The 23,721-nt window shown below is 39.7% G+C and overlaps 2 protein-coding genes and 1 long non-coding RNA gene across 6 annotated transcripts in view; 2 read left to right on the top strand and 1 right to left on the bottom strand.

Moving 5' to 3' along the window:
* LOC116243751 (transcription initiation factor TFIID subunit 4-like) overlaps positions 1-11,503 on the top strand; it is a 133,660-nt gene extending 122,157 nt beyond the window's left edge. Inside the window, exon 15 of the mRNA XM_031615143.2 lies at positions 11,318-11,503. Within this exon, the coding sequence (XP_031471003.1) occupies positions 11,318-11,485 (168 nt within the window). The 3' untranslated portion in view covers positions 11,486-11,503. The remainder of the gene's footprint in view (positions 1-11,317) is intronic.
* Positions 11,504-12,635: 1,132 nt separating this feature from the next.
* Positions 12,636-23,721, bottom strand: part of KCTD15 (potassium channel tetramerization domain containing 15) — a 54,313-nt gene continuing 43,227 nt past the window's right edge. For all 4 annotated transcript variants that reach the window (XM_090149335.1, XM_090149337.1, XM_090149338.1 and 1 more), the window contains 2 exons: positions 22,290-22,595; positions 12,636-16,653 (listed from right to left, as the gene is read on the bottom strand). In XM_090149335.1, the coding sequence (XP_090005461.1) occupies positions 16,498-16,653; positions 22,290-22,595 (462 nt within the window). In that variant the 3' untranslated portion in view covers positions 12,636-16,497. The remainder of the gene's footprint in view (positions 16,654-22,289; positions 22,596-23,721) is intronic.
* Positions 18,376-20,239, top strand: LOC149916150 (uncharacterized). The gene is made up of 3 exons (XR_016470576.1): positions 18,376-18,459; positions 18,927-19,009; positions 19,862-20,239. It is a non-coding gene; the product is annotated as an uncharacterized LOC149916150 (long non-coding RNA).

Here is a 23,721-nt window from a genome sequence, read left to right as displayed (position 1 = left end):
GTGGCTAGAGAGGGACTGAGTCAAGCAGTGTGGAGAGCATTGCTGACAGATTATAGTTTGTTCTTGGGAAGTATTGAGTGCACTGTAGTTCCACTGAGGATGATGCGCTTCTCTAAACAGAAGCAAAGTACTTTTCAAATGAGTATGTAAAGAGTGTGGCAGGATCTTGAGCAATACTTCTCAGAATAAAGGATGTTCTGGCTACTGATTTGTCTTGCTAACTGAAAGGAAAAAAAAGGCCTGTACTTTTGAAGGAATTGTTTAAGATCCTTCAGAGATTATTTGGTCAAGGAATCTTGATCTTGAATCAAGATTCCTTGACCAAATAATGTCACTTGAGGAGCAGTGAAGGCTACTGAAAAGTAGCACTGAAAAGTAGCGGTCACCTTGCTTACAGTTGTAAAATTGTAAAAGGCTAAGTAGAAGCCAAGATCTGAGAACAATGGTAGAAGGAAAAGCTGATATTTGATTATCAAGGTTAGGGTTCAGATACAACAGATGGTAAAATAGTTATAACCAACTGTACCACATGGGACTGCCACACACATTCGGGTAGCATACTATATATGCCGTGTGGTGAGATCACTGATCCTAACTCATGTTTTTAGTAAGACCAAGAAATGCCCCTGAAAAAGTAATTTCATAATTTTAGACCAGATTAATGAACGGTATTTGGTTAGACTGCACAATGGAGCTCAGTATTCAAGAAAGGGATACAAGAATTTATGCATAGCATGCAACCATATAATTTTTAATTCCCAAAAAGCTAAAAGGAAGCTTGTGTTTCAGGAAGTCTATTTCAGGCTCATTATGCTTGAATTTCTGAGGAAAGTATTTAAAGAAAAAACAAATTTACAACACTTGAATTCAGATCATTAAAAACAGGTTATGATTTCATTTATGATTTTTGTAACTTCTAATCAGGCCCAATTTTCAAAAGAGGACACAATCTTACTAAGGTGACAGCAAAGTGATAATTTTATCGTTGGAAACAATTATGACTTCCCTTGGTTATAACACTTCAGAAAATCTTACTCCTGATCTATAATTATTATCCTGCTGTTATTATTCAGACATTTTTAAAGAATCTGATGTGATGGCATGAAAATGTGAAGGTAAAAGACAAAAAAAAAAAAGAGAGAGAGAAAAGGGTTAATCAAGTCAGAAGTACTGGGAGAAGAAGTGGAATGGTAGCAAAGAAGAAAAATGAAGGCAGAGAGTTGTGATTTGGAGTGGTGCTAAAGAGCCTCTGGGCTTGAGATTCATCTCGCATTTTATAATGCTCATGTTGTGTTGTATCATAATGCACTTGCTTCTACTAGAGCTAGCTGTTTCTCGTCTCTTATTGCCAATGGTAAAAATAGGCCAGTAGCATCATTCCATACTATTGAGCGCATTCTGAATTCCACACTGTTTTTTCACTTGCCTCTCTAATTAATTTAGTAATCCTCTTCAGTGTATGTGCAAGTGTACATTTGTGTATGTCTGCTCTGTTGCCCTCTTCCGTCATCTGTTCAAGTTCTCACATTGCTGATGATTGGTTGTGCCAGCTCTCTTCCAAAGACAGGGAATTTATTACACTTCACTGCCTTTTGTTTTTTGCCTCCCCAAAATCCCATCATAGTCTCCATTTTGGGCCACTACTTTGGGAAAGGTTCTTCTATAGCTACAGCCCTCTTTTTTGTTTTTGCTTTTTAAGTATTATTCATTTTCATTCTAATTTGGGAGTAATTAGACATGTGAGACCTGTCAGTTTATATATTGGTCATTGTCAGTTTTGGGGACCTATTCAGTGTGTATCAGATGAGTTATGCTAATAGGTGATCTTGTGTCTCTCTTAGACTCTTTCCTATTATATGTTTTATAGTTGTTTGTAATGTAGGCTTTGATTTTAGCTGTAATATATATTAACAACTCTATATATGCAGTTTCTAATAGTGCTAGGTTACGGTAGCGATGATATTTATTTCCAATTTTTTCAAGGTAGTCTGCGTGGTATCCAAATTTACCAGGATAGTAGAAGTGAGAAATTACAGATAAGTAGGAGTAGAGCTTTAACATCTGGAAATGGTGTTTTTGTGCACCGCCATCTCCTCCATCAGGATCTGTATGCTGAAGAGATTTTTCCTTCGTATCAGCATGGATTGCTCAATCATGTTTTTGTTACAGCAAAATGTAGTTGGTTAAAGCATTTGTTGCATTTGATCTCACTTTATAAAAAGAGAGAGATCTGGGATAATTGTGAGAGTGTAGGAATATTAACTTTACAAAAGCAAGTTCTTTAAATGGCTTGGTTTGAAATTCAAGGCTTATTCTTTGTTGGTTGTCTAGAATATAAGAGTTTAAAATATTTCTTGTTTGCTTTGTCATGAAATGGCTTTGGTAGAGGATAACAATTTGGAATTCTTGAGGAAAGGGAGATTACAGCTTTTTCAAATGTTAGAGCAAAGTCTATATTGATGTTATTCTGTTTGTATGTTAAACTAATTTGCTTTTTACTCAAGGCTTGCCTCATAATGGAGAAAAAGGAAAAATCCGGATCGGCAATAGGAGGTTAGGGGAGAGTATGAAGCAGTAGGGGGCTTTTGATTTTGTTTAACAAGATTGAGGTATGTATATTAAAGCAACTCGCAGGTCAGGTTGTGGTCTGCAGGGTAGTGAGGCTGTGAAGCCCATCTGCGCTGAGTCCCAGAGAACTGATCCTGATGTGGAGGAAAGACAGAAGAAGGGAACTTAGAAAAGGATTTGAGGAGAAGTGCAGTTTGATAAATTGCAAATTGTGACTGTGCCAAGCGAGAAACTGTCTTCATCATGTGGAAGGGGAATCTAAGTATCACACTGAGTCAGAGCTGCTTTCTATTTTCTGATGTCTGTGGGAAGGGAAACAGTTTCCTTTTTGGAGCCATTCTTTCAAGAGCTATTTGTGCAGGTATGATCCGAAGATTTTGGACTTTTTCTGAACAAAAGAAACTGCTAACTTAAAAACAGTCAGGAGAATTAACTATAAGAAATAGAAACATTAAGAAATAAAGAAATGAGTCGCTAAATGATTCAGACTTTTGCTGTTGAACTCTGTAATTTTTTCCCAATGTCTGAAATACACTAGGCCTTAACTGTATTCTGTGGTATGTAACAGAAAGTGTTAACCAACTTCTATATGTTATTTACAAATGTTGATCTCTTATTTTCTATACACTGGACTCTTCTGACAATGTATTTATCCTGCAAGCTGAAGATATTAGCATTTAAGGCTTAATGTTATTGCCACTCAATTCTGAGATAACTGCATTGCCTGCCTTTTTTTTTTTTTTTTTTTTTTTTTTTTTAATTTAATGGACTGGATGTATGAATTAGGGCCATATACTACCCTCAATCCACAGAGGAGCCTCTAGTAATTATGAGGAAGGGTTTATAACGCTATTCTTAGATTGTAACTAATGTACTAGCAAATTTTACAGTGAAAAAAAAAGTGCCAAGAGCTGGTAGATCTGTGGCTATTTTTGCCCTTTGTTTGGCAAGTAGTGCATAAAGTCACTTGATTGGCACTTGCACAATTGCTGGGAGTGCACAAGATGGCCCACAGTTGCAAACATAATTATTTTAAAGCCTGGGTGTTATACATCATAATTAGGCTTAAGAACAGAAAGTCGGTGGAGATGAATGAGGGCAATTCATTCTCTCAAGGGTTGAGGAAATGATTTTGCGTTTAGATTTCACATTTGTAATTTTTTTTCCCACAAGCATTAAGATTTAGATAGTTTTCTGTCCCCCTCTCTTCTCCACTTCCACGTGAGGACTGACAATATATGAAACAGTTATATGGTATCTGTGTCTCATCTTAAATAGATGAGGTGTAGCTAGCATATAGGGTGGACAAGATGCACTTCTTAACTCTGATTTTCTCCTTAATCAGAAACAGCGACAAAGGAATCTAGACCCCCGCAGTTAGCCTGTCCCCTACAGTTGTTCTGCTCAGCACGTCTTCCATAAGAGGCAGTCTTTACTGGCTTAGCAATTAGTATATTTTAATTAGATATTTAAACAATTAAATGTTACAGTTGTGTGTCTGGAGATTGGTGAATGTCAAGAATGTTTTAATCATTTTAAGTTTAAACAAAAGTCACAATCATACAGGTTAAAAAAGAAAAGGCCACCCACTATGTAAAACTGCAGTAGTTTAGAACTAATACCAAGGATTACCCCAAGAGAAAATTCAGCTGGGAGTCGAGTATGATTCCAGGAAAATGTGAATCCTGCAAGTTCCACTGTAGGGCTTCTCCCAGAATTGGTTTGACGTTTCTCCTCTCTCAGTGAGAGGGAATACGGGGTTGTACAGAGTGGTTGGAGTAGAGTAGAACTGGCAAGTCCTTAAAAAGAGGGGAAAAATCCCACATGCTAATATTGAAAGATGAGAAGGAAAAGGCACCACAACACTTGAAAAATAACAATAAAAAATTTGGCAGGACTAGTATTTCAAAGGGAGCAGCACTTGATTAAGCATTTGGAAAGCATGGGAGGAGAAGCATTCCAAGCAAAATGAAAATATATGTGTATGATGGAAACAGGACAAATAGAATATTCTACTTGTAATTACCACTGCAAGAATTCAGTCCAAACTGAGAATTCTTAATCAGGTAAAATTGTCATTGCTTTTAAGTCCAAGTAATGCAGTGAATTGTGGTAGGTATGAGATGTTTGTGGATAAAGATGTTGGCAAGGCCTGTAGCTGCAATGAAGAGCAGGTCCACGAACAAAGTTAAATGAAAAGACCTGGAGACTGCACCAACCCGAGCAAAGCTTGTGCTGCAAGGTGGCAGAGAACACAAAGTGTTTTTATCACACCGAGTGAGGAACGAGGGATACGGGAAGGCCTTTGAAAGGTGAGAAGTCCTAGCAGAATGAAGAGCCATATCCCTGTGCAGGGAAAACTTGAGATTCTCCTTCCCACATTAATACAGTTTATTGTTCCGAGATCTGCCTGGATAAACTGATTAAGAATCTGAAATGATTAGCACCCTGATTCCTTCCTGAGACTGGCCCGTTGAGGGCTGGGCAATTGAGCAGTTATCTCCCACAAGCAGGGAAATGAAATGGCCCATATCTGCTTCACACTTAATCCATGTTATTTATTTCCATTGGGGCACGCTTCTCCCCAGGTTGTTTCACACTGGGATGTTCTATGACTTGCTTTTTGTCTGTTCTTGTTCAGTTTTTTGGGGGGAGTGTTCACTTAGAAGAAAGAATAGCTGGTCAGGGTGGCAGAAGGCACTGAATTCTTTCAGCAGGAAGGTTTTGGTGCAGTGCTGTTTTGCAAAGCAGTTTTTCAATTAGAATACTACTTGCATATGTGATTTAGCCCTTAACATAATGAAAGCAAAGAGCAAGTATATATAAAGCATTCTTCTTGTAATGGCAGTCCATTTATATGGGTTGAAATAACAGTGTGTAATTATGAACTAAAATGATCACATCTAAAGAAAATTTTTTCACTGTATCCATGTCTCAGTATGATTTACCTTCCTCTCACTATTTCTTAATATAAAAATTACTGCATGCTGTCTTTGAAATGTTGCAATTGTGTTGGTATTTGAAGTACTTGTAAATACTTGTGCAAATCAGCTTTTCTGATGTTTGTCTGCAGGGTGAGGTGTGTGTTTATGTGCCCAGGGGAAAGGAGACGCATTTGCATCCAAGAGGGCGTAGCAGGCGAACGCGTGCCAAAACGGAGTCTGTAGGAACAGTTGCACTAAAATAGGATAGGGTAAAATGTTTGCAAATGAACATAACTAGCTGCCTAAGAAATGATGGTATCCTCCCTGGAAATGGTGCTGATCTGAAGGCCTAAATGATAGCTTTTGGTGATGAATCTTTCTAAAGACATTTGTGGTGCTGCCATGTTGTGCATATGAAGATGCACAGCCCTTTCGTAGATTTAATTACATTTCATACAGTATTGTTCATCTTTGAGGTGCTGGCAAACAGTTATTATTTACTTTTCTGTACTTCAGGGGAATACTGATTTAAGGATGTTTCAGCTTTCATTTAAATCAGTAAAATCATTACTGTTAGCCTCAGTAGGTGCTGAATTAAACTCTAAATTATGTGGGACAGCTAATCATACATAATATTATACCTGTTTTTCATGTACAAAGTGCCTCTCAGCCAAAGATCTAATAGGACTTTATGCAAGCAAACATTATTGCTGCAGAATATCTCCAGAAGATTTCTTCTGATCCGAGATGTCTTATTCATAATGCCAGACTAATATATACGTTATCTTCCCACTCCTCTCCAGTTCATGGAGGTTGGAGAGAAAAAATTCCTTGTGTTTTTTACTCCATAGATTGCTTAGCTTTGAATTGTTACTGTGTGATTCCCACTTTCAGACTTGGGCTTGAAGTGCAAGTCTGCCACAAGGATGTGCCATGTAGCCCGGGAAGAAAACCAGCAGGTCTTTCATCATTATTGCCTTGTCTCTCTGGGTCACAGAGAAGCAATAGCCGCAGTTCAAGACTGTGTTCAAAGGAGAGATGTCAGGACTGGATTGTTTTCTGGTGAAGGAAGGATGGATAAAATATTAAATGCAATTTTCTACTTGCCATGATCTTTGTGTTTTTTGACAAGAATATCACAGTGTATTTCGATGGCTCTATAATTCAGTGCCTTCAAAGATTTAAATGTATACAGATTTGTGAAAAAATTGATTTAATTGTTCAGTGGTAGAAATCTCTGTTATAAAAATCAGTGTAGATGTTGTTACAAATGTTTCTATGTAACATGTAAGATATTCTGTCCCAAATAAGGAGCAGCATACTTTTCAGTGTTACTCAGTCCAATTTTCATACACCTGCTGCTATAACTATTATAGAATTACAGAATCCTTAGAGTTGGAAGGGACCTTTAAAGGTCATCTACTCCTACTCCCCTGCAGTGAACAAGGACACCACAGCTCCATCAGGTTGCCCAGGGGCTGATCCGTCCTCGCCTTGGAAGTCTCCAGGGACGGGCATCAAACACATCTCTGGGCAACCTGTTCCTTTGTGCATTAAATTATAGTTTAATGCTCAAAGACATTTTTACTTTCTGAGTAGTAGGGTAGTTTGCCCATGAAAATTTTGGAAGAGGTGTGCCTGTATTTATTAGTCCAGTCTCTCAGCAGCCTTTAAGCCTCTTGGGAAATACTGATCACACCTGAGAGTGGGCAGCGGAAGGGAGAGAGAGGCAGAAAGGAGCTGGAGAGCGAGCCCATGAAATCTTCCTGAAAACTATTAGGTTGGGTGCAGGAAAGACGAGACGTGCTGGTATTGGCAGTGAGGAATAGGCTTTGGGGTGAGCTCCACCAGTCCTGGGGTGGGTTTGTCTTGGGGGCCGCGTGTCTGCTGGGCGGCTGCAGGGAGCGGTGAGCGCTTGTGAGGGTGGGAGAAGAGCTGCCCGTGGGGTGCTTCTGAGACTGTGTGGTAAAAGGAAAGGCTCTTAGAGGCAGGGGGACATCTGTGGTGCGTGGAGGGTGCTGCAGTGGAGGGAGAACGTTCCTGGAGGAGGTAAGAGGTGATGAATGCCGGGTGGAGGAGCTGGTTTTATTCTGGTAAGAAGTAGTATGGAAGAAATGCAATACATCTGGAAGAAATCAGACTCCATGGATTTCTCTGTTCACAGGACTATTTGTTTTTGTTTCTAGAGTATACGTTTGTTTGGCAGATGGTTGTATGTTTACCTACTAATCTACCAGCTCTTTGGTTGTTACTTTATTTTGAACTAGAGCAGAATAAAAATTACTCTGCTTTTCCAGCAGCATGAGTTTTCTCACAGAAGATGATCATAAAATAGCAAACAAGCTGAGATGTGTGGCCCAAATCTCGTGTCTCATCTGACGTAAACTCGGAATTGCTTCAAAATGTGCACACTGAAGCAGTTACTGGTCCATCTCTTCTTCTTAAGCCATAGTTTAAGCCTAGGTAGCTTCCAACATTATTTCAACATTATTCCAACACGAATTAAGCTTGACAGTCCTTTTTTAAATCCAACATTACTTAAAATTCTGCAAGTTGTGTATACACATGTCAGCTGAAAGTATTTGAACTGGATTAAAGCTCATTAAAGATGGTGAAGTCTGACTGTGTCAGTGGGTCCAGGTTTGCAGCAGCGTGGCACCGTGGCCTTTTTTGCCAATTCCTGCCTTTGACTCTGGGTGCATTTTGCTTCCTGGCCGTGCGTACAGCCCCAGCTGGGAGCTGCAGTGCTGTGGGTCTCTCAGGAAAGCCCTTCATCACCCAGCTCCCTGCAGCCTGGAAGGGAGCAGACGCTGCAGGATGCAGAGCAATGCAGTCGCTCTCCTTACTGTCTTTCTTACTGTCCTGTGAGATTTGCAGCTACCGAGGTTGCTGTTACAGGAAAGAATGGCAAGGCAGCGAGGGCAAAGAGATGGCTGGAGACAAGGGAGGGCCAGGTGTAATGGAAAAAAGTTGCTGTAACTCATTTATGTAGGTCTTTTCAAAACGAAGAGGCAGAAAGGGTTCATATGATATATATATTGTATAAATTGTCGGGTTTTTTGTTCTGTTTTTTTCTGATCTGGAATATCTTAAGTTTCCCTTCGGTTATAAATAGAATGTTGCTGATACAAACACTGGTACTGATGTATATTTGAGTGGGTGTGATTTGGTAATAGCTTGGGTGTGGCAGGCAGGAAACAAAAGATGTAAACAATTTACAGCCACTTATTTTTTTATTAGAGCTTTTATCTTTGTAACTCTTACGAGTTGCCATAGATACAGTCAAGCTAGGGCTTGTTTGTGTTGATGAGAAGCCTGTCGTGCTGATTAAAAAGAAAAAAAAGTTTGAAAAAGAACAATCTGCATTACTTCAGTTCTACCACTCTTGCCAATGAAATATGCTTGTATTTACATACACAGTTAAAAAGGTGGCATTTGGTAGTATATGTTTTTAATGTAGTACTTGGTAATTTGAGTTCGGTACCAAAAAAATCGGTCTTTAATTTAAATTGGAGGTCATATTGACAGAAACAAATTACTGTTCTGTCAATTCACAGATGTGGTTTTCCACTTTCTAACGACATTGTAACATTTTTTTTACCTTGTAAAAGGGGATTACAGGATGATAGCAGGCTCATTGATTGGCTCCAAGTGAATGTGCACAACTTAATGTCTTGTTATGGCCTTGCATCAAGTAGATGCTCTTACCACCCAAAAATTCGGTACCTCAAGTGATAAATGCATTGAATGTGTCTTACCTCATCTTAATTCCAGCTGCTCAGTCCAACAAATATAAAGCAATTATTGGATTATATGTACCTCAACAATTAAAGAAATAGTTTTAGATGAAGAAAACTTAATAGAAAAGCTACTGATTTTTAATTTTTTTTTTTAAGGTTTATTGAAGTATGTGCTGGTGGTTCAGCTCCAGTAAGATATTTCTGATGAGTTCTTGGCGTGAGTTTAGGGAGGCTGGTGGCTGTGTTGTGTGTTTGCTGCTGCTCGGTATCTGTAGTGCGTGTGGAGCTGATAGAAGCATTGCTGAGATTCACTATGTAGGAAGAAGAGAAAAAAGAAAAATATATTTGAGTCCGTTTAATTAAAATAAGTATGCACATGGCAGTTCCTTGGAGAGCCGAAATTAGTCACAACAGCCCTGGCTAAACAGAGTGGGATGAGCGGCAGCTTAAGGCGGGGTATTGTTCCAAACCTGTGGAAGATAGAGAGTTTAAATGATGCTATTCCATTTAGGAATGCAATGTGTTTTAGCATTAAGGCTGAACAAATTCAGAGCACTGCTAATAAATGGATTATGCACTGGGGATATGTCTGGCTTCAGCATGGATGAGCAACCCTTGCAGCTGCAGCACATGCTTTTCCTATGAGCAGTGAGGCTAGGTGGTAAATCAATTAATCTATTAGCAAAAGCTACTTCATACTAGAGAGCAGAATCCCTAAGATCAAATGCTCATGGTGCTCGAAAGTTGTGGGCTTCTCCTCCTCTTGCCTCCAAGCTTAGCAGCATTCATTTAACTACATTAAGGCCGTGTTAAGAGAATAGGATTTGATCCACTATTGTAATTTAATAATCAGATATAAGAGAAATATATTGAGCAGTATTGTTCTGCTGGTGATTCTGACTTTGGCAGCACACACATGGAAAAGCAATAGAGAAAACAGTGTCACTTCTTCCTTGCAATATAGCATATATGTTTTTTCCCTATCACCTTTCAGTACTAAAATAACGCTGAACTGTATTTCTAGTGGCTGAAATCAAGATCATACAGGAGGTATTTCCTGGGGAAAGAAAGGTAGGTTAAGAGCAGCAATAAGTAGGCTTGGTATTTTAAAAGTCTTGGAAACTTTTGCGAGAAGTTTTATAGATTTAAAAAATAATTCATACATTCTTAGAAATTAAAATCTGTTTTTTTAAATTAGAGCATTCTATTTTGCCAGAAATCAATTGGAATTATTAAATGTGGCCTTCAAAGGATGGAAAAAAGGTTGAATGTAGTAGTCAAGTTTCTGTTTTAAACTCAGCAAGACTGCAGAGTCTATACACTATGTTCATTCAGTTTCTAAATACTCAGACCATGGGATTCTCAGGCCCAGATCAGAAATTAAGGTAGTTTTTGGATGCTATCTCTGTTCAGAAGACCAGGATGACGTATTCAGTGATTGAGGAGCTTCAAACCAACTTAAACAAAAATTTAGCATCATTTTACATAACAGTACACGAATATTTGTCTTCATCATCTTACAGTGTCTGAGTCTTTCTTGTGATTTCTCTTCATTTGTCCATCTCAGCAAGATGGTTCAGTATCTCCTCACACCAAGTCTTTTTCTTCAGGACACCCAGAGGAGGGCATCTGGGTCCACATGTTATGGCAGTAGCGATGTACTCACCCATGCACCACTCACCTCATTCCAGTCTTAGATGCCGGACATGGAATAAAGATTGCACATTTGACATACTAAAGATGGTTTTATCTACTGCAGTTAGTTCTGCCTCCAGAAGGCTCTTGAAATTATATGGGCCTAATACATCTGTGGTTCATATGACTGTAGCAAGAGAATTATCAGTATGTTTGTCCTGTGTTGTAAACAAACACTGTGTAGTTTTATCTCGTGCTTGTTTCCACTTGTTTCTTTACTCACTTTTTAACTTGGTGAAACTCAGAAGTACAGAAAAAGAAGTCTTATGTAATACTTCCAGAATGACGTTCATAATACATGTAAGATATTTAAAATAATCCAGCAGTTGGTAGCTGGAGGAAACTCCCTACTGTTCCAGGACTTTGAACTCTGCTGTGTTTTCTTTGTAGGGCCTCAGTATGTCCGGTGGAGGTCAGGCTGGCTTGGGGACTCCTTCATCCAGGCAGTATGCACGACAGAAAATAACGCGTGTAAACCTCAGGGACTTCATCTTCTACATGGAACAGGAACGAGAAACGAGCCGTTCTCTCCTGCTCTATCGAGCTTTGCTTAAATAAAGCCAAGAATTGTACTGATTTCTCCATACAGAAGTTCAACTTGCATTGAAAAGCTGTCATTTTAATGTGCCTTCTATTTTTTTCAGAAGTCAATGTTCCGGTAATTTTGTTTTGTAAAACTGTCAGACACATGCAATAAATTCCCTTTATGTAAAAAAGAAAAAAAAAAATGTGCAAAAGGTTTTAAAATGTTAAATCCACAGATGTAACCAACTTCAAAGGCTTACTGCGTTTGGCCACATTAGATAAGGCTAAAATAGGTGGCATTGAAGTTACATAAATGGAAAGAATGCCGCAGTGGCTCACGAAGATGTCATGGCCGGGAGGATTGGGACCTGAACGGGGAAAACCTTTGTGTTCACTGACAGTGCTGGTTTTCCTTTAAGGTTTGCCAGCACTATTCCACTAACCATGGTAATACCTGTTAGATTAGATATAATTGCAATTTTTTGCACAGCTAAAAGAATAACCAATGCACGCTGCCACAAATTTGATATATTTAGGATTCTCGCTTTTACAGCACAGCGCATTCCTTCAGCCATTTGCTGAACCAAATCCTAAGTGTATGAAATCTGTGTGTTTGGGTCCCAGCTGCAGTCCATTGAGTAGTTTCCCGTTGTTTTCTTAATCTCTTCAACCTTTTGCACATTTGTAGCAGTTAGTGACATGAATTCTTTTATTTTCTAAAAATATCTTAATTTATTTATTGCAAAGAGTATGGTTTAATGATGGTTATAAAAGAGAGTATTGTTTGGGAAAGATTTTAGAGTATTCTATATGGATTATTCAAGTCACTGTAAAGGAAGCTTTTGGGATCTGGTTCCCCCCTGGCAGTCACGAGAGCCAGGTGTGCCCTGGGGGCGGGTGCTGCGGGGACTGGCGGTGGTGCTTTACCGTGGACGATTGGACCTGAGGACTCCAGTCCAGAGAGGCTCATGAACAGGTGCATGACTTTAAGCATATGGGTAGTTGTAAGTACTTATGGTGGGATGAATGCTTTTTAAACGCTTTGCTGAATTGGATTTTCGGGGGCCCACACCAGAGCCAAGCAAAGTTAGTTCGAGTCTTTTTAAGTGGGTATTGGATAGGATTGCTCAGCAAGGAGGTGGGCACGAGTCGTACTTCAGACGTGACAGTATTACCGGTAACCGTGGAAGGGAGACATTTGCTTATTTATCTTTTTGATTTTTACTACGTTATGCTTGCCACTTTTTTGAGGCAATATTTTTTTTTTTAATGGGAAACCGTAGCGAAAGCACAAATAGAACTATTTGTCCAATAGTTTTAAAAACAAAAGTTTTAATTATTTTTTAAGGTTTATGAAAAGCAGAAGAAAATTTATACTGCTGCTATTTAGCCAAAAGATTATTCATAAGGTATTTAAGGCCAGGAAGTGTAAAATTATGTTTTAAATGTATTGATAATTTGTACATATTGTTTATAAAGGCCTTGTGTTTATTAGAATTACGTTATTTTGATGATTTCTGTACATACTCGTAAATACCCCCAATTTGTGTGAAAACATACTCCCTTATTTGTACTTATTTTGTAAAGAAATAAAACAATTTACTAAAGTAACACATCGAGTGACATAGTATTAATTTATCAAACATGAATTTCACATTGTCTGGTAGTTCTTAAGCACTGTTCAGAAACATTTTGCATTAAAATATTAACAGGATACCCACAAAGAAATATTAAAACCAAATACTTCAATGTTTTGTTGTGCTGATTCTTATCCTTTGTTAAACATCTAATAAAATTGTCAACAAACCTTGATGCTATTAATGCAGTGAATGAATGCACTCAACAGTTGCCTTTTCAAGGGCGATCGGTCCAATAAGCACAACATAACATTCATCCATTTCTTTTCAGATGTGGGAACGGAGCGGTGCCACGGGGTTGTACAAAAAGGGCTTGCAAAGACTGATCTTTAGGCCACAGCTTCGGTGCTCAGCAAAAAAAGGGTCAGAACAATTCTGTTCCATCAAATTAGGTTAAAACCAAGCTACGTTTGCTTTCTGGCCTTCGTAATGAAAACATTTGCTGGCTGCACACCACAGTTTTATTGGAGATTCTGCGATATTTTAAAACCTGTTTTAGCAACACTAAGCAATGTTCTTAATTAAGTTACGTTGCTATAGTTTAAGGCCAGAAGTAAAAATTCAAATTGGTTTTTGCTGATATTGCTGCCTAAGAATACAGGGAAATAAGTAAAAAAGATATAAATGAAACTGTAATAAACTTTAAATAAGTGACCTGAAGTTACTAACTAAAAAAATGTGTCCTAGCTTAACTTTTTTTTTTTAAAGGCATATTTCTTCTAACAAAGTGATTGTTTCCACATGTCTTCCTTGACTTAGTGCTATTCTGCAGTTAATGCTGTGATGTCATGGCTCAAACTTTCTGTCTCAAGTTCACATGAACGTGGCTGGCGCAGCCTGGAACTTTTCACGATGCCACCTTTGCAAACTGCCCGAAGTGCTGGAGCTGCCTTACTGAGCAGAAAAACGAACGGTAAACACCAAACTGAAGAAAAACCAACCAACCAACCACAAATACTTCCAGTGACTGTCCACATACACCTAAACGCGCCCTGCTTCCAAGTGTGTAAGAGAGCTGGCTGCCTTGAACTTCAGTGCAAGTGGGCCATGCTCAGCACCATGCAGGTACGCAGCAGCCGCTCCTGCTGGCAGACAACCCAGGTGCACCTCTGCGGTGGCTTTGCCTGAGTAAGAATGGCACAATGGGGTGTTTTTAAATGTAAGCGTGACATATTCACCTTTATCTCCTAGCTGAGAGGTAACGAAAGGAGGAGGATGCACAGACATGCGTTCAGCCTCTGCTAGTACTAAGTCTCCCTAGACAGAAATGCAGGACAAAAGCATACATAGGATAAAAACAAGGAGCAGAATGGACTATTTAAGGATATTTTGAACTTCAAGTCAACTCGATGTATGAAAGTAATAAATAAAACCATTTTTTCCTTCTCTTTTTGTAAGACGTGGCTACATCAAGCTGAATGGAGCAAAAGGCCAGAGGAGATGCAATCAGAACTTCTCACCTTTCAAACAACGTGGGAGATACAGTGAGTGTTCCACCCTACTTGCTTATTTTTGATCATTTACTTTACAGAAATGTTTATGGCATGAAGTACTGTATAAGAAATGTGCATACACAAATACATGACAATTATACGTTAAGTTCTTTACAATATTAAATGTATAATATACAATTCTACAGGTATCTTACATACAAAGGTGAATGTTGTGCCATATATTCAAATATGGCAATGCCTAGGAACTTTAGAGTGTCATACAAGTATAAAACCACAAAATAAAGTAACTTTACAACTCTTTTGAAGTAGACAGATTTGCTCAACGGTTTTGCTAAGTTAGCAGGCCAATATGTATAGGCTAAGAATTTCCTAAGAGATTTCTGATTTGGGCAACCAGGATGAAAAAACCTGCTGAGGTCTGATTTTCCATTGGCAGGCATCCCACATTTATCCAAAAAGCCAGACCTTTGCCGAGGTTGCAGCTTTGCGTATTTAGTACAGCTCCTCACTTCAAACATATCAGTCATAAACTTGAGTCTTTATTTTGCCTGATTGTAATCTTTTGGTATTAAAGAATTGTTAACCATCAAATACTGTTATGTATGGCCATATTTATGCATCTAAAAAGTTTAATTAGAATTCAGCATCTACAACAGTATTCTATAAATGAACGTGGGAGAAACTAAATTGTGATTAACACGTGAATTAGTTATTGAGGATCCAATTGTGCTAAACAGCAATAAAGAGGATTTAGCAGAATGCTATTTATAACCTTGCACCTGCAAACATGGTGCTGTCTCCTGAGTTAGGAAGCCCTGTAAGTCAGAGAGTTGATACTGATTCATGAAAGGAACAGTAACCTCCTAACAGACAGTGGGCTTGTTTGAAGAGAAAATTAAACAGATAGAGGGCAGATACACAATTGGCATTTTAATAATAGTTTAAAATATAGAGGAAAAACAATCTAAACAAACCATGGCCTGCTTTCATCGGACAGTGGAAGGTAGAGGGTTTTAACATCTTTTTGCAAAAATTCCAGACCCATAAAGAGTTGGTTGTCCCCATGAACGTGGTTCATAAATGAACAACAAGAAGTGGCAGAGCCACGATTCCTTTATGATGCAAAACTTAGTTTCTGAGTCAAAACACGACTGGCTTTGAGAGAGCTACAGCTCCACCATAGGTATGTGGCCCTTGTTTGACGGAGTTTTATGTTGTGCTTCCAAATCCCTACTTTTGCATGTATTGCCATAATTGGCCTTTCAATTTTTTGTTGCTTTTTTTTTTGTTTGGTCTGTTTGCTTGTTTTTCAGTACTGAGCACCAGTTGACTATAAATCGGTCCTTTTCTGATTCTAGACTCTGTCCACAGAAAGATATTTCAGTTGGAAATGTTGTATAAAAATAAGCCATTTGCTAGCATGAATGAGTACAATCACAGAAGTGTAACGTAACGGTACGGAGGTGTAAAGCACATCTGATATGAGGAGGTATGGCAGCCAGGGGAGGTTCTCAGTGCAGTTTGTGATGTACCATCTTCCTCTCGGAGGCCGCACTTCTGCATGTCACATCTCGGGGTGTTGTTGGGAAGGCTGTCGGAATCACTTCTGCTGCTGATAGATTCAAATTGCTTTAATTGCTCTTTCTGCAGAAGTCCGTTCTGGGGTCAGGGTTGTACGAAGCTTTGCCTTTTTCACCACCACAGCTGCTCAGCTCAAAGTACGTTCCCACCGAGCCTGGTATGCTGAGCATGCTCAGTAATTTCATCGTGGAGAGCAGACAGCTGATTTTTCAAACGCGTTTCATGGCTGGCTATGTGACAGGTAGTTTCAGAATACCACTAATTGGCAACATAAAGTCAAAATCTGTTTGCTAATACTGTTTTGCAAATCCTTAGTGTTTCACATAAGGGACTATTAAACACTTCTATGGTTACAGAGGAGTACAGGTAGGGTCTAGTCCAGGGGCTCCTGTTTTATTCTGATCGTTGGGGTAGGTTGCGGTCGTCTGTCTTCACGACACAGCACGTATTCGCTGAACTGAGAGGAATCCACCCCACCACCGCAGGAAGCTGCCATATTAAATCCCTTCTGAAATAATCTTTCAAGCACCTGCAATGTGGAAAAAAAAAAATCAGCTGGATATTTAGCAATTTTAGTGATAAAAGCTTTTAGAAGCACTGGATCTAAATGATGGATTTAGTCTTTTCAGTCTTCATAGAACGAATTTTATTCAGCTATAATTCTGTAACTTAGTCTTAAATGACTACGCTGTGATTAAAGTCTCGCTCTCAGCAAACCTCTGCAGAAAACAAAAATTAATCAAACAAATAAGTGCTCTGCAGAACAGCTTACTACATTATATAGTAAAATACTGGACTGCAGTGATATCGATGCTATCTCTTACTGCTTAAACAAATCAACAGCAGGTTTAAGTCATAATAAAAAGTGCCCATTATTCATTAGTAATGTGAACAGTCTTGCAGATAAGGGCTGAAAGCATCTGCAAGCTCTTCTTTAGGAGATGAAAAGGTTTTAGGAATCTGAGTGACACTTGCACCAGACCTTCATGGAAATTGCAGCTGTGATTTTCCCTTGCTGGAAGGGAGTGCTGCTCCTAGCAAAGCATGGCAAAGACAGGATGTGGAGCCAAGACATGGACAATAAGGAAACATTCTGGCCCAAGAAAGAGGTTAATTTGTATTGCCCAAATATATATTTTCTCTTTCTCCTTCTAAAGAAAACTTGGTGCAATTTAGATGCATGAATTTAAGGAACCCAGAGGCAACTTTAATTTCTGAGACTGTCACACAGCACATTACTGCAGGATATACTGATCTTGGCAATATGACGGGGGCTTTGTTTTCACATGGGTGAGCATGTTGATATACACTTTCCCAGCAGAGCAGGAAGCACACAGACTCTTTGCAGCATTACATGAGAGTGGATGCCAGATCCACCTTGGGCAGATCTGCAGTGTAAGATCCACTGGAGGAGATGCTGTGCTCCCTCCCTCCCTCCGGCAGCTCACCTGAGCCCAGGACAGTAGCACAGTGTCTCCAAAAGTGACATCTCAGCATGACAAAAGGTACTTAGGCACCCTTTAGTGCACGGGAGATTCCTACCTATTACAAGGGGTCGGAGGGTGGGCAGAGCTCTGCTGCATTACATACAGTGGAGCTGAACCAGACCCACATGTTAAGATTGGCTGAGTAACAGCAATATTCACACCCACATGTGCAATCTCCATCCAATGCTCCTCCAGCCAAACCTTTACCAGAGGCCATGGCACTGTAAGCACTAAGCCAAATTACCATGTAGGCTACTAACACTAATAATACTCCAGCACATACATGAAAAATCAGAACTGGGTCTGAAATTTGTACCATTAAGTGAATTAACTGATCCAACATTTATTTTACAGGCAGGAAAAGTGGTTGCATGAGTTTCTCTGCAGAAAAATGTCACCAAGGAGAAGCCTCCTGCACTGCTCTGTGCGACAGCCCCACCGTGGTGACACTTCCCTGTGCCATCACGTGTGCCACCACACTGCCAAGAGAACCTGGTCGTTCCCTAAGCCTGATGGACGTAGTAATGACCCTCACGTGACTCTGCAACCAGCAACTCCAGGGACTCAGTTAAAAACTTGGTCAATTTAGGTAAGTGTCTCAGCAATATCCCCTGCTCCTGAAGGAGACAACTTGTGTGCTTTCGTGGTTTTGCTGCAGAGATCGTTTGATTTCTTTTTAGTATCACCATGAGTGACACTGTGAAGCACTTCGATACCTACTGCAGTGGTACCTCAGTCTTAATGGTTCAGGCCTGAGCTAATTGCTTACAGAGGTACTAAAAATAGCGCCATGTTTGCACACCAGACCTCTGCCCTCAGCCCTGCACACAAACCCACGTGAGGCCAAGGTGAGCATTCCTTCTGACTGAACACGTGCTTTGCTTGCCATGCAGAATCTGCTCAAAATCAGCTTGCCCTGAGGAGCTCAGCCTGGCCTTGGGACAAAGTGCCTGATGAGCTCAGGAAGTTGTGCCAACCATATATTTTCCCTGAAAGTTGTAGAAATGAAAGTGCAAAAAAGCATTCCAGTATACAGAAGAAAAAAAGACCCAGGGAGATTAAAAAAAGGGAGAGTTAAAAAAAGAAAAGAAAAGAAATATAAAAAGCTTACCCCTCTCATTTTCTGGGCTGTGCACAGCCTTTAGGACAGAAGTGAGGTAACACACAGGTCCCAGTATAGTTTTACTAACACTTGTTCCTGCTCAGAGAAAGCAGGAGTTTGCTAGGGAGGGAGGAATAAAACATCAGCGAGCTGTTTCACAGGCTGGCATGTGCTTTGACTTTGTGTGTCCCTGTTCTTAACCCAAACAAGCAGGCAAGATGAGGACAAGAGGCAGCTCAGCTACAGGAAAGGAGGCTTCTTCCATTTAACTGGGCAGAGAAACAGAGGATTGACAGGTAAAATTTCAGAGAGAGATGTTACTTCAAAACCTTGCTAAAAACTTTTAAAAATCAATTTGGTTGTAAGACGAAACAAGCACTGGGGTGCCCTTGGCTTGCCTCAGTCCAAAGCAATGGAAGGCTGCATGTTAACACAGGGCTTTTCTTTCCCGAGCCAGCTGTGTGCAAACACACAATCCAGGTAGGCATTACACCCTTAGAGCACTGCATGCAGAACAAAGCGATTCATTTTTGCTACCCTTGCGCTCAGAGGACTGGGCTGCAGGCTATCATCTAGGGTTAGAAAGCGTGGGATCATCAATTTTCTGGGCAAGAAACAAAACTGGTCAAATCCTGTAAACAATGCTGTGAATGTTTAAATACTGTAGAGTTTTAAGGATAACTCGAATGAGGTTGTGCTCAGTTCTATGGAGAAAGTCTCCCAAGGGCTGTTTTCCATGTGCCTTAAGCATTTGTTTGTATGCACCAATGCATGCATGAGACTAAATGGCATGTTGAACATGAACAGATTTAAATTCCACTTAGTGAACTTGGCCCTATGTGCATTACTTTTTTGAAGGTAATAGACAGATGGAGGGAAAGCAGTAAGTGCCTGTAAATAAAACCGGAGCTACTTTCCTATAAATCTCCCAAAAGAATATGCCAAAAAGTAAATGAGTATCAGCTGTGACTCTCCTACATATAAGAAGACAGACACACAGTATTGAATAGAGGATTTGTGCTAAGATTTAATATACTCTGTCTCCCAGTACTCTGAGCACATCAAGATATGGACTCTGATTTTGTTGGAAAGTTTTCTAGATAAAAACATGATATTTTCACTTCCTGCATTTTATTTACATCTTGCAGAATACTAAAAGAATGCAGTATTAATTATGAAGACTCAGTGTTTAACATAGACACGCATCAGAGAATTTTCTCCAAGGTAGGCTCATGGATCTCACCAGCATCTGCTGTGAGGTGTTGAAAAAAACAGTCTCAGTCTTAAGAAAACTATACCAATATGCAATTACAAGTGGGCATTAAATAAGAGCTGCTGTTTTTTTTTGGTTGCCACTACCTACTCAGTGTTGACATTCTGTGTTTTATATGTACAGTTCTTGACAGAAAGCATTTAATTAAAATCTATTTAAAGTGCTGAAGGATTTATAAATATTGCAGTTGTGCTACCAAATACGTTGAGCAGGACAGTGGGGGACAAAAGCAATGCGTCTCAGTAAACAGCAGGCAGATTTATCACAGCACTCTGAGATTCTTTCAATGTGCTTCTGTTCCGCCAGCCACTGCACCTTATAGCTGATCTCCCTTAACTGCACGCTTTCTACTCCACCTTACTTCCATCTACTGACTCGACATTGTTCTGTCAAAAAATATTGGGAAGTGGAAGTGTTGTGCCCATGTATCAGTGAGAGTCCATCACTGTCAATGATAATTATTTGCTGATCTCATCAGGCTTTTGTCTCAGCAATGCATCATTTTCCAGAAAGAGTTTGAAAACATTCTCAATTATATAGTAAAGTGATGTAATTTAATAAAATTATTTAGACTGTAAACTCTCTGACATAGAAATTTTCTTTTGTAATATGAGCCTACAAAGTGACTCTGACTGATTTTGACTGAATTCAAAACACATTCTAATAGTAATAATTGGCATTCAGTTTTTATTATAAATAGTAATAAAAGCATGCCACTTAATAGAGCCAAGTGTGAGCCTCGGCTGCTTGCCATGCTGTGCTTATCAGTGACCAGCAGTGACCCTTTATTGTTTCAGTTACTCTAATTTCTTGAATGCCCCTGACCATATTGCACGAACAGAGTGTGGCTGAAACGCAAACATGTTTCTCTATCCACTCACCTTAGCTGAACTGCAGCTGCTCCCCTCTCCAGCTCAGTGGTGAATTCATCACTATTCCCACTGCTAGAAAATGGATCTGCCTCTGACCACCTCCAGCCTTCTATTTTTGGGGCAGCCCACTCCAACCCTTGCTGAATGTGAAATTGCTAAGGACTGTGCAAAATTAACCACAGGCAATGGACTGTTAAGTTCAACCAAATAAAACACTTGGAAGTCTTAAACTAAAAATTAGGTAAATCACTGCTTTTTAGAATGGTTTCAGATGAAAGCTTCTGGTACCATACTGTTCTTACCGGTCAGTGAATGCTGTCCAATGGAAGGTGTCAGTGGAGAGAGTCTCAACTTGCTACATGCTGACAATACTGGTAAGCAAGTGCTCTAACTTCCAACTCCTTTGCTATTGTGCCTTCCTCCTGAGCCTGTCTGGCCAGCCTGTCTCACAGGCCAACTCTGTTGTGGATATTTGCCCATAGGGAAGTTTATCAAGACCACTAAGGCATTTCCCACAGCCCAGCTAGCACCTCTGGTCACAGTGACTTTGGAAACGTGCTCCTTTAGGTTGATTTCAATTTCCATAATGATAATCTTTCTAGCATAATTTAAAGGCATACATGCAAAAACCAAGAGCTCTGTGTTTTCCCATGTTAATTAAGGAGTAAGTTAACAGCATCATCAACACTGTTCCTTCTCCTCAGCCCAAGGACAGCTACACCAGAGCTCTGGCCGCAGTGGTGGTGATGCCTTGTGAAATGGCATTTCTTGCCCAGAAGGCTGCTGCCTAAACACAAACCACGTATTTATTTCCGCTACCACCCACCTATCTGTCCAGTTATCTTCTTTTGTTTCATATGTTTAATTTTAAACCTAATGTCAAAACTCTGAGTATAAAATGAAATACATTTTGTTTAAAATACTCTGGGCAATTTTTATAGAACATCCTTTTGAAAAAAAAAAAAAGTGCAGAGATCAATTTTTTTAAGTCCATCCCGCAGGCACCATCATTTAATTATGAGTGAGACATAAATTATGCATTTACACATTGTTGCATTTTCTATAAAATGGTGTGGAGATTTTTTTTGTAGTTTTTGGAACTCTCTCTTTCTTCCTGAGGGCACTTTGGAGGGGAAAAAAACTGCTGCAGGCTATACATTGATGAAAAAATTAGCATTTATCAGTATAACACCATTATGAGACCAGCATGGCACTAACATACACAAAATCTAAATCTATTTTTCTGCTTAGACTTAGGAAAACCTGAAAGACTGTGATCTCACCAGGCAGAAAATGTCTCCATGCAGTATAAGCACTAAAGGTAATTGGGCAGAAGCAAATAATTTGCATATAATTGAACAAGAAATAAAATTTAAAAAAAAAAAAAAAAAAAGCAAGCATATAGATGAGCCAGCACTAAAAGGCCGTTACCTGCACTGAATTCAACCGGCAGTATCCGTTCAAAGGAAACCTAATAACGTGGGTAGGGTCTTGGTTCCAGCCTGCGTTTACAGAGTTGCACATGACGTCCCCCGTCTCAGGGAAGATCTCTTCTATCAAAGCTTTCTCCCCACTCAATGCAATTCTTTCCCCCAGATCTGGAGTCACTCTTACAACCAAGCAGTCACAAGGCTGGAAATGTTTCCTTTGTTCTTTCTCTTGTTTCCATCGCTCAAGTTCCTTAATCATTGGCTGCAGCTGGTAATACTTTGCTTCTTCATATAAAAGATTAAAGTCCTGAGAAAAAAAAAAAATGGAGAGAGAAACTAGAAATGCTTATAGTTCCCTTTTAAAAATGAGTATTGTTCCTGTTTGACCTACTTAAGCTTATGTATTGTCAGCAAGAGTGCAAAGGCAACAGGTCAGGTATCCATGTATTTTGTCATTTTACACCTACACAGAAAACCACAATGTGTTAGTGCTGAATTTATTTGAACTGACCATGAAGTTCCCATTGCACTGAATTATTCTTTCATTTATTATCCCACAATCTCAGTGCAAGAAGGTTTTACTTGTGGATTAAGAACTCAGAATAACTGGTTGCAATAAGTAAAGCATACTGACTTAAGAGAAGTTCTCTCGAGCCCTGATCTTCACTCTTGACCTCAGATATTCACTTCTGATCTTATGACAGAAGATCTTGGATTGTGCTGTCATCCCTCACATATGTGTTACAAGATAGAGATGGCAGTTCAGCTTCTCACCTCTCACCTGGTTTTGCCACATTTGAAATGAAGCTGCAGAAGCTGGGCTGCTCCCTGCATGATTATTCAAGCATACTTTGGAGCTTGGTAAATTATACTGCTGTAGTGACCACCCAGTGGCTGGGAGCTCAGCTGTGTTTACTCCAGCAACTTGAAAGAAAGTGTTCTTTTCAGCCAGCTGTCCATAACCCAACAGGGTCCTTCAGGCAATTCAAATTCCCAATTTGATCCAATTCCCAGTTAATTGATTGAGATGTCATCTGCATATGCTCATTAATAACTTTTCATCAGATTTTCAGTGGATCTTCCCATCTCAGCTTAAACGCGTGGGAATATGCTGAAAAGGGTGGCAGCAGCACCATCAGACCCAGCCAGAGCTGAACAAGAGGGGAAGCACGCAGGGCTGGTTTGCTTACATTGCCCCTCTGCCTCCTGCAGTTTCCTGAAGGGAAGAGAAGCAACTGAGGCCTCAGGGAATTCCTCCCTGAGGACCTGATCCTTGCTTCCTCTGCCCGTTTTCAGATAGAAGTGCAGGTACGCTGTGTGACTTTCTTGGAGTATGCTGTAGGTCATCACCTGGGCATAAAGGCAACTTGTCTACCGCAGTAAGAGAAGGGAATGAAAAATCGTGAATGAAACTACTGGAATCATTTAGACTG

This window comes from Phasianus colchicus, chromosome 13, assembly GCF_987193195.1.
Source record: "Phasianus colchicus chromosome 13, bPhaCol1.hap1.1, whole genome shotgun sequence".
NCBI classification, from domain to species: domain Eukaryota; kingdom Metazoa; phylum Chordata; class Aves; order Galliformes; family Phasianidae; genus Phasianus; species Phasianus colchicus.
The sequence above is the reverse complement of the archived record's forward strand: the minus strand, read 5'-3'. Positions and strand labels throughout refer to the sequence as shown.